Source organism: Tuber melanosporum (genome assembly GCF_000151645.1).
Source record: "Tuber melanosporum whole genome shotgun sequence assembly, scaffold_112, strain Mel28".
NCBI classification, from domain to species: Eukaryota; Fungi; Ascomycota; class Pezizomycetes; order Pezizales; family Tuberaceae; genus Tuber; species Tuber melanosporum.
The window spans coordinates 227,102-236,712 of record NW_003298769.1 but is presented as its reverse complement, the minus strand read 5'-3'; the positions used below and the strand labels follow the sequence as shown (position 1 = coordinate 236,712).

At 47.0% G+C, this 9,611-nt stretch overlaps 3 protein-coding genes; 1 reads left to right on the top strand and 2 right to left on the bottom strand.

Annotated features, from left to right (window-relative positions):
• The first annotated feature begins 773 nt into the window (after nucleotides 1-773).
• GSTUM_00001452001 (uncharacterized protein) lies at nucleotides 774-1,789 on the top strand. XM_002835659.2 has 2 exons: nucleotides 774-1,078; nucleotides 1,140-1,789. The coding sequence occupies exons 1-2, from the start codon at nucleotides 1,044-1,046 to the stop codon at nucleotides 1,630-1,632; spliced, it is 528 nt and encodes a 175-aa protein (XP_002835705.1). The 5' UTR covers nucleotides 774-1,043; the 3' UTR covers nucleotides 1,633-1,789.
• An 81-nt stretch (nucleotides 1,790-1,870) lies between these two features.
• Nucleotides 1,871-5,508, bottom strand: GSTUM_00001451001 (uncharacterized protein). XM_002835658.2 has 5 exons: nucleotides 4,439-5,508; nucleotides 3,856-4,363; nucleotides 3,380-3,786; nucleotides 2,562-3,324; nucleotides 1,871-2,500 (listed from the first exon to the last, which is right to left on the bottom strand). Exons 1-5 carry the CDS (start codon nucleotides 5,197-5,199, stop codon nucleotides 2,363-2,365), a joined length of 2,577 nt encoding a protein of 858 aa, XP_002835704.1. The 5' UTR covers nucleotides 5,200-5,508; the 3' UTR covers nucleotides 1,871-2,362.
• A 799-nt stretch (nucleotides 5,509-6,307) lies between these two features.
• On the bottom strand, nucleotides 6,308-8,301 carry GSTUM_00001450001 (uncharacterized protein). XM_002835657.2 has 3 exons: nucleotides 7,252-8,301; nucleotides 7,132-7,193; nucleotides 6,308-7,008 (listed from the first exon to the last, which is right to left on the bottom strand). Exons 1-3 carry the CDS (start codon nucleotides 8,043-8,045, stop codon nucleotides 6,683-6,685), a joined length of 1,182 nt encoding a protein of 393 aa, XP_002835703.1. The 5' UTR covers nucleotides 8,046-8,301; the 3' UTR covers nucleotides 6,308-6,682.
• Between the last annotated feature and the right edge of the window lie 1,310 nt (nucleotides 8,302-9,611).

The following is a 9,611-nucleotide window of genomic DNA, read 5'->3' as shown; positions in this document are numbered from 1 at the left end:
ATTTCTTTTCATTTAACTCTCTCTTTCTTTTCTTTTCACAATTTCTTATTAGCTCTCTGTTTATTGCCTACTTGTTCTTGAAGTATCTTGAGTTTTAAATCTATGGTGTTTAGTTTCTTGCTCATTACAACTTGCCGCTCTACACCAGCTTATCACATGACGAATATATCTATCGGCCGCACTCGTACCTGCCGCAACACGGCCATTTCCACGAGATAATGTATAATGCTGTATAAAAAAAAAAAATTTAGATCCAGGCATAACCTCCCCCTGTCCACTCTACTTGCACGAGTGCGGTAGGATACTCGTACAGTAGATGGAATTTAAGTTAAAAAGGATCGTTGTAATCATATATTATTATACCGCACAAGTAATATCACCAAATCTACAAACTCCCTCCCTTTTTTTTAAAAAAAAAAAAAAAACTCATCGTGAGAACTACCGTATATACTGTACTATATGTATGTACTCGAGTACTCGTATGTACTCGAGTAAGATTGGCACGGTAGTCGTCATCCGCTAGGTTAGTCTATGATAGTCTTAGACACATATGCTCAAGAACGATTCGATCCAAGTCAGCACTTTTGCAAAAACATAAATTTAGACTAGCTGAAGATTCTCAGAACGATGGTGACAGAAGCGTGACGTTGGCAAGGGGGAGTACGAGTAGTTAGTAGGGTAAGGGTTTATCTAGTTTCAATTCCTTTTGCACGAGTAAATGGGGGTGGAGGGGGGGGGAAAACGGTAAGGATCAGCAATTTTACTCCGGGCCTGGCTGGGGCGCACGGGTGTCAACTAAATTTACAGTAACGATAGATAGTATGATGTGATAGGTGGGAGAAGAACGTTACGGTAAACGTCATCATCGTTTTCGAGGGCTCTACGAGTGACTTCTCACTGTCGTCAACTTCAATCAATCATCCCATCGTACTTAATCTAACTCACAACAACAACAACAACAATCACCACCACCACGAAACGGAAGGGAAGAAGCAGAGAACAAACAAACAGAAACAAGCAAAGAAGAAGAAGAAAAAGAACAAATGCCACACCAACCGCACCTCGAAGAAACCCAAGCGTTCGTTCTCCCCCCCCCTCCCAAAAAGTAATGAAAACTAACACAAACAAAACCAACCCAGAATCTCAGTCTTCACACCAGTAAACCTCCTCCTCCTCACACTGGCTCTGTACCTCATCTACACGCGCCTGAGGCCAAACCCGTCCCCTCCCCCGCCACTCCACTCATCTTCCGCAGCCGGCCAAGCCATAGTCTTCAAAACCTTCACGCCAAAGACCCTGCAGCCCTTTAACGGCACCGACAATGCTAGGGTGTACCTCGCCGTCAATCGCAAGGTCTTCGACGTCACGGCCGGCAAGGGCTTCTACGGGCCCGGCGGGCCCTATAGCAACTTTGCCGGGCGCGATGCGTCCAGGGGCCTGGCACTCAATAGCTTCGACGCGGAGGTGCTCACCGAGGTCGGCGCGCCCATCGACTCGCTGGAGGATCTGAAGGAGGATGAGCGTGTCGCGCTCAACGGGTGGGCCGAGCACTTTGAGGGCAAGTACTTGCTGGTTGGGAGGTTGGTTGAAGAGGGGAGTGAGGAGGCTAAGGAGGCGGAAAAGGAGGAGTAGTAGGGATCGGTTGTTTTCATCTTCGTTCAACAGATACCGGTATTTACTGTTTGTGGGTTGAATTGGCTCTTAGGGTTTCAATGGAATCCTGCTTCATATCCTATCAAGCTGTTTGGGGGTGGAAGTACCATATGCAATTGTTTTTCCCTTCCTGCAACCCCTGGAATACGCCTCTAGTCTCCATGATGTCTCTTCTAAGCTGCACGCTCACCTGTAAGGTCAAGTCACCACATCATTATTTCCAGAAAGTAAATCCTCAGCACCAAAAGTAGAGCCAAGCCTATTATCCCATCTATCTAATAAACCCCGCCCATTATCAACCTGATAATCCAATTTATATACAACCTTCTGCGCCACACCAAAAGACTGAAGACCTTTGGGGGTACTCAAAAGAACATCTTAATGCCCCATCAAGCCCAAGCATCCTACCCACACACACCGGTAGCTCTTGAGCGGAGAAGAGGCCAACTATACAATTCAAAATATGATGAAAACAGAGAAAGAGAAAGCCCAGACGTAAACACGCTAAAAAGTGTGGAGACGAGAAGAAAGAGAAACAGGTGGTGGGGGTGGAAGGGAAAGGGAAAGAAATGTAAAAGATGGTACATGCTCCCGCTAATGCATTCAAAACGACGAAAAAAAGGGGAAAAAAACCACACCAAGCGCCTTTCATACAAACGAGGTGCAAGAGAATGAAGTCGTTCATGTCCCGAACCTTTTTGTGTGACTCCTAATTGAGGAGCTTGTAGGATGCCTTGTCGATGACGTTTGCAATCTTTTCGACTTGCTTTTGAGCCAACTCCCAGTCTTTACCGGCCAATGCATCTCTGACACCTGGGAAGTATCCCGCGTCATATCCACTCCATGCCTGTATGCCGATCAGCCACCGAACCTCCAAAACGTACTATTATCGCGGGAAATTAACTTACTTCAGGTGCGAATACAACATGCTTGAACCACTCTCTCCCGGGCAATCCACCTCCCTTGGATAGATCTAGCAGATGTTCTTCAAAGTTACTCATTCGGGCGTTTCGGCTTTGCCGAGCAATTATTCCATTCGTATCTAGCCCTGTCCCAACGTAATCCATCCAATTTTCATGTTTCTCATCGAATTCCTTCAGTCTCTTCTCGGCAGACTCGACAGCATGCCTCAGATCTTTGAAATCCAATGGCTTAGTGTCAGGCGATTGTGTCCGCATGACCTTCCTAGCATGCTCCTCCAGATCGTCCGTGTATCGCCCAAGTGCGTGCGCGTAGTCAACCATATTAAAGGGCAAAACAGGTGTATCAGCTAGTTCTATAATTAAAACGCCTAGAACTTGGGCGATGACAAGGTGATGAATGAATCCTGGATCTCCGGTATTCTTCATCCACTCAAAAGTATCGTAGCAACTATGATATGGAAACGGGTCACCTGCGAAACCGATATCTATCGAAGAGACTCCTGCATAATCCTGAAAAGCAACATAATCGCTTCCAGCACCTAAGCCAGGAAGAAATTTGTCACCCCAGTCGCCTCGCAGCGTACCGTTTCCTGAAGGGCTTTGTATTCTTTCGAGGACATTGAAGAGCGGTTGCTGGGTGAGAGGCGATCCAGCAGCACGGAATTCTCTGCCTGATACTGCAACATCAAGGTTGATATATGCCATGCCATGCAGGCGGAGGTCATCAATATTATCTTCCACATATTCACTATGAGGTACTCGTTAGTAGGTGTAGGGACCATGACCCATGGATAGTGACTCACGTTGACCCAATCAGATTATACTCCTCCGCATCCCAATTAGCGAATATTATGCTCCTCTGAGGTCTCCAGCCCATTTCCAACAGCTTTCCAAACAGTCTAGCAACCTCCAACATCACTGCAGTTCCAGAATTAGGATCACTAGCACCAAAGCACCATGCATCCCTATGATTCCCCACCACAATACGCTTTGTGTGATCGTCGGAGCCCCGGATATATCCGAGGACATTCCAGATAGGATGCCGTTTCTCCTCGACTTGATCATTTTCCAGTTTGACTACAACGGATGAATCATTGATTGAGCCCGTCCACCACTCTTCGACACCTCGCGTGTCTCCCGTCCATGATTCTTCAACCTTGGACCCTTTACCCTTCAGCGATTGGAGAAGATGCCTCGCATTGTCCCAAGACTGTGAAGCGAGTGACAGGAGTCAGAAAAATCATTCAACGCGCCAAATGATGGGATAAGAAGGGCTTACCAAAGGCAATGAGGGGACCCCGACAAGCCCAGGGTTGTGCTCTAGTGGGATCCTGTCATAGCCCGGCTTGCTCGGTGTTCCCGGCGTCAATACATCCCCCACCATGAAGCTCATCAGGCTCACAGAACCCCTCTGCACAAAGCCCTCAGGCAGATCCCACCCCTCAGTCTTCGGATCAGAAAATTCAATCACGGCTGCCGCACCTCGTTCCTCGGCAGCCTTTACCTTGAGAGCCCTATCCATCTGCGTCCCACCATATCTAACCAAGATGATTGAGCCTGTCAGGTTGAGCCCTTGCGACTCAAGTTTGTCAAAGTCGGCACGGGCTCCGTAATTGGCGTAAATCAAGGGACCTGTGGCACTACCAGTTCTAGAATAACCATGGAAGACAAGTGTATTTTCACGATCGCCATTTGCCTTAGGCTCTTCAAGTGCAGCTTCCCATGGTGGGTCGATGATTGCAAGCTTTCTCCCGTTAGGCTTAGGGAAATTAAGGTAAACACTATACCTGTAGGTTTAAAAAAAGGCAAATTTGTTAGGACATTCCGATACCGAGTCGGAACATGAGAGCTGAAAAACGTACTTGTCGAGCCCCACACTCTCAAGCCCAAAGCTCCTAAACTCCCCTTCAACATACTTGGCTAGCACAAAATCCCCCTCAGTCCCTGCGGTATGGTCGAAACGGCTCAGGTACTCCAAGTAATGTGCGATATTATCCCTATCAATCGAATCCCTTATAAAGTCCTTAAGGGCGTTTATGTCGAACTCGACTATCCCACTAGCCCCCGGTGGTGGACTCAAGGTAACTGAATCCGACGCAAGCAACGCATAAACCACGATCAGGCCGACAATAACACCAATGACCCTATACAATGGAACGATGCCTTCACAGAAACATGGCAAATCCGGTATTCGAATACAAGAGAACCATCGAAAGGGGTTAATCCTCCAGTGGTGGGGTATTGATATGGCGGAGAGCGAGTCTGTTATCGAGGATATGCGTTTTGATATGTGCATCCGAAGTCTCCCTCCCCCTCGTCGTTGACCCTCCTCCCCCTGCCCAGGTTCCAGAATCTCCATCTCCACCATCACTCGCTCAAGACTCTCCCTACTTGGCCGCACAGAATCTTCGAACTCCTCCAGAAACGAGCTCTCTAGAGAACTCCTCGCACTTTCGACCGTCGGCTGCCGATACCGACCATACGAGGAGGCCAAGAGGTGTGACGCCTCCTCGTTGGTATGTGGATTGTCGCCGACATCGCTATGGGCTCGGGAGGATGTCGCCTCTTCGTAAGTCGGGATTGGAAGGGAGCTCCCAAGCATGGAGCGTTTTTCGTCGCTCATGCAAGCGGTATAACCTTTTAGGTTGCCTAAAAGAGTGAAAAGTGAGATTTAAAGGGTTTTTTGCTGAAGGAATGAAAGGCTGAAGAAAGACACTGTCACAGACAACTCATTCAAAGGGTAAGGCGAGTAGTATATAGTAAGTAGGTGGAAAGGAGAGAAGGAGAAAGATTATGGTAGTGGCAGCGTTTACGGCTGTAATGGTGAATCTGCTGAGCCAGGCGGAAACGATAAGCTTCGTAAAGGCGAGCGCAGGTTGTGGCTCTGAAGAAACGGGAGGAGTTCTGAAGGGTAGACAGACTTCAGCCCCTCGCTACATACGGTTTTGCCTGGAAAGGGGTGGAGGGGGGTGGTTCTCGAGATAGTTATCAGGGAGACACTTCTGAAGTTGCAATCGCGTCCCTAGACCATAAATTCGTAATCAAAGGGGGCGCCCGGAAGCTTGGCTTACCGCTCATGTCTAGGAATTGGTGAGTTGAGGAAGACATCGAAGGCTTCCATACTCCCAAGTCTCCAATGGGTCAACCTAATTCTAACCTACATGATCTCCCTGCAGACATCGATAGCTTCATGCAACTGTTCGCTCCCGAGTAAAACACTATTCGTGGTTCACAACAGACCATCACAATCTCAAGAGATGTGACTTTTACTAAATTTCTACCCATTCGATTGATAATAATAATTATTCTGGTATCATAATATTATCATAGAAAGTTAAATAGTCTATTCGGTACTTGTACAGTACCGATAGTATTGCACCAACTCTTGCAGCCCTTGATTTGTCCACTCGGAATGGACTATCTTGCGCACAACAGCTACCAAAGTATTAATTAAATTGTTTAACTACTCTGAGCTTCCCTTCCAGAAAACCCCTCGTCCATAGCTACCGTCCAACCTATCCGCAAGGCGGGAGATACAAATATCAAGTATTCAAACAGGATATCGATGGCTATTGCCCAGGTATTTCGCCTTTGATAAAAAAAACAACCCCCCCACTTTGCCATTGACCCCATTCCAAAACAGAGTAAATAAAAATAGAAAAACGAGAAAGTAAAAAAAAAAAAAAATGTAAAGCTCGTTCTCGCTTCGTTTCCCTGATTTGAAGGCATGAGAGAAGAGAGAGAATCGAAGCCGCATGCATGATTGGAGAAGAAAGAATAAAAAAAAAAGGAATAATATAAAAGAGCCGGCTTGATAGGTGAGATAATCAAGAAGCTTACAGAATGCTAGAAGAGAAAAAAGAAACAAGTGAAAAGGAGAAAAGGGGAAGAAAGGAAATTTTGGTGGTATGAGAAGTTAATCTTCGCATCATTCTATCCTTGCCAAAAATCATGGCCCACGCTAGAGAGTACTCAGGGGAAAAAAAAATACATCAAGTCATAAAAGCAATGTGATAAATGGAGACAATCAAACGAAATGCTAATACTGATAACGATACAGGTAATTGCGTTTTTTTACCTATTAATACACGGAAAGAACACGGGAATTAGACTCGTGCTCTCTTTCCTCTGGCCCTTCTTGGGCTCTCAAGTGTAGCAGATCCGTTCTCCAGACCCCGCTTTCTTCGCAGGTTCTTCTTAACTGGCGCAGTGACCAGTTCATCTCCATCCCCGGCAGCGTCGAAGATGGACCTTCGCTTAGACGCAGTCTTGTTCCCTGGGTTGAAGATACTGCTGTGTCCGCTGTCATCCTCAGAATCGGGTGTCAGACGGGAGATATCACGCTTCTCAGCAAGCTCCTTTTGCTTGCCCATTGCGGCAAGAGCTTCGGTGAACGAGGTAGCCGGCTGTGAAGAAGTAGACTCTTCAATATCTGTCTCTGCCTCCTCAACAGGGATCTCAGGCTCCTTGGGAGACTTTGGTGGAAATAGCAGGCGTGGCTTGATAACAGATCGTTCAAGACTTATCTCATCATCTTCTCCATCATCCAAGTCACTTGGAAGGCGCTCATTCGGATCTTCCATTTCGGTGAATTTCTTAAAGATTTTCTTGCCTCGGCTATAGGTGAATCAGTAAGGAGTTAAGCACGCAAAATGATAGGTATGGTGGGCCTTACAAAACATACACCATGCCATCCTCTCTGTCCTCATCTGCCCCTAAGGACCCTGCCTTTTTCTTCTTCTTGATCCTCTGCCTCTTGGAGGTGACACTCTCCTCTCCCGGCCTAGAAATAAACGGGTTGTCTGGATCATCATCATGTTTCGGGATGCGAGCATTGGAGTCTGTGAATATGCTTATGGAGTCTGAAGCAGGTCGCTCATCACCCAATAGATCCAATGATCCCATTCCACCTTTTCTCTGCCTGGAGGAGGGCTTTTTGAAAAGCGTTCTCCGAGCGCATGATAGTGAGGTCGAAGAAGAAGCCCTGGACTTAGACGACGAAGGAAATAGAACCCTCGCTGAACCAGCAATCTCTTCTAAATCAAGATGTTTTCGTTTGCGGGAGGGGGTCTTTGCAGGCGTAGGCAATCCAAATCCTCCCGGATTCAGCAGGGTTTTTCTATTCTTTCCAAGAATCTTTTCAATCTCATCATCCTGTTCCTCTCTCCCCGCACTCCCCCCCTTGTCTCCATCACTATCAATCTCAGATGACGATGCTCCCGCCGCCCCCTCGATAGCAAATGTAGCCCGTTTTTTGCCCTTGACGGTACGTGTTTGATCAGGCGAGCGAGGTGCTATGGGTGACGAAGGAGGTGGAGAAAGTGTTGCCGTAGAATAGTTTGACATTGAAGAGGTCCCCTTTCGCTTACCGGTACGCTGGGGTTCAGGCGAGGAAAACATAGGACCATGACGAGGGGTAGGGGGAGTCTTGGGCCGCCCACGAGAGCGAAGCCTTGGAGGAGTGTTCATGATGAGGATGAAGTTGTTGTGAGATTATTGCAATTGTTTGTTGTTGTTGTTGTCGTAGTAACACTTGAAGTTGGGAACCGAATGAAATCGAGAACGAGCGAACAGCAACCCCTTATCTGGGATATGGAATAGCAATAATAGTGCCGGGAAAAGAAAAGAAAAAATTAAGCAAACTGAATAAAGGGCGCAGCGGCCTGACGCAGAACAAAGAAACAATGCAGCGCAACGATAAGATGATGCGGGCACGAGCAGGTCTTTTTTTTTTCGGAAGAATGGTTTATGGGGGGAAGCGGAGGGGATGAGAAAAACAAGGGGCTAGGAGAAAGAGGGTGTTGACTCCTGTTCCGAGGCCACAGCAACGGCCGTTGCTCTAGCCACAACGGCACGCGTGTTTCGGATATCTCAACGCGCTTCTGCGCCCGTGACGAGTTTGCCTCAGACCATGATGTTCGCTGGCCGCAACCAGATACTGGTTCATATATAGATTAAAAGGCTCGCCTGAACGCCGTCTTCAGGAATACACCAGTTCTGTTGATATAGCCCGGAGTCTTACCGAGGAAAAGAAACACGACAAATGGTTTGCTTTCAGCTTTCCCGAGTGATATGCCGTGACAATCTGGTTTACGCGTTCGTGTTTGTGTCGCTTTTTGCACTAATTAGCGAAAGGGGTCAACGGATCAAGAAACTGGCGGTTCAACCAAAGGGCAGCCAAAAGGCCACCGGTGCTGGTATGCTCTTGGCTAACTATTAATCCGGTTCCCCTCTAGTGAACGGAATCTGCAGCGTTCTATTTTTTCTGTAGTTTCAAGTGTCTTTCAGGCATCTTTTTTTTTTTGCGGAGAGTTCAAGACCGGAGACTAAGCGCAAACATGTATCATACTGGACCTGGCTACCGAATGTTCAATTACCGGTACTAGTAAAAGTCACTGACTCCGCTTGAGCACCAATATACTGGCTGATTAAGCTGCGATTGTCCACCTCGATGGACAGAGGTGGCTGGCCTATGCGGGAGTCTAGTGGTTGTTGTGATCGCCACTGAGGGGGGGGGCTCGAGAGGTGGGGTCAGAGTTTCGCATGAAATGCATCGAAAGTATGTCTTCCATGTACTCGAGTACTCGAGTAGCATGTTAGCTGCACTCATAGATATATCTGTGGCCATGATATAACGCGTTACTGGAAAAGGGTTCACCAATATTTGTGAATGTAGACTATTGATATCATAGCAGTTCTATTAGTGAAGAGCTTCCAGATAGAGGGGTTGACGGGGACTGGGCTCGATGGGTTTATACTTTAGTTATCTACATGAAGTGACAGTGATATGATACTGTACATACTCGAAATAGGCTGGGAGCAGAGCCCCTACTATGGAATAATAGGGGGTTATTGTGGGGGACTGGGGGACACATCAATACCCTCAGATAATTGTTATTGTTATTTTTAAAAAAGAACCTGTGTCTGAAATAACCCCCTCTACTCAAGTATGATATTCAAGTAAATTGTTAGGGGTTTGTTATAGATATCATATTTACGAAATATTCTGGTTGAGGCGTAACTTAGTGTCTTTGA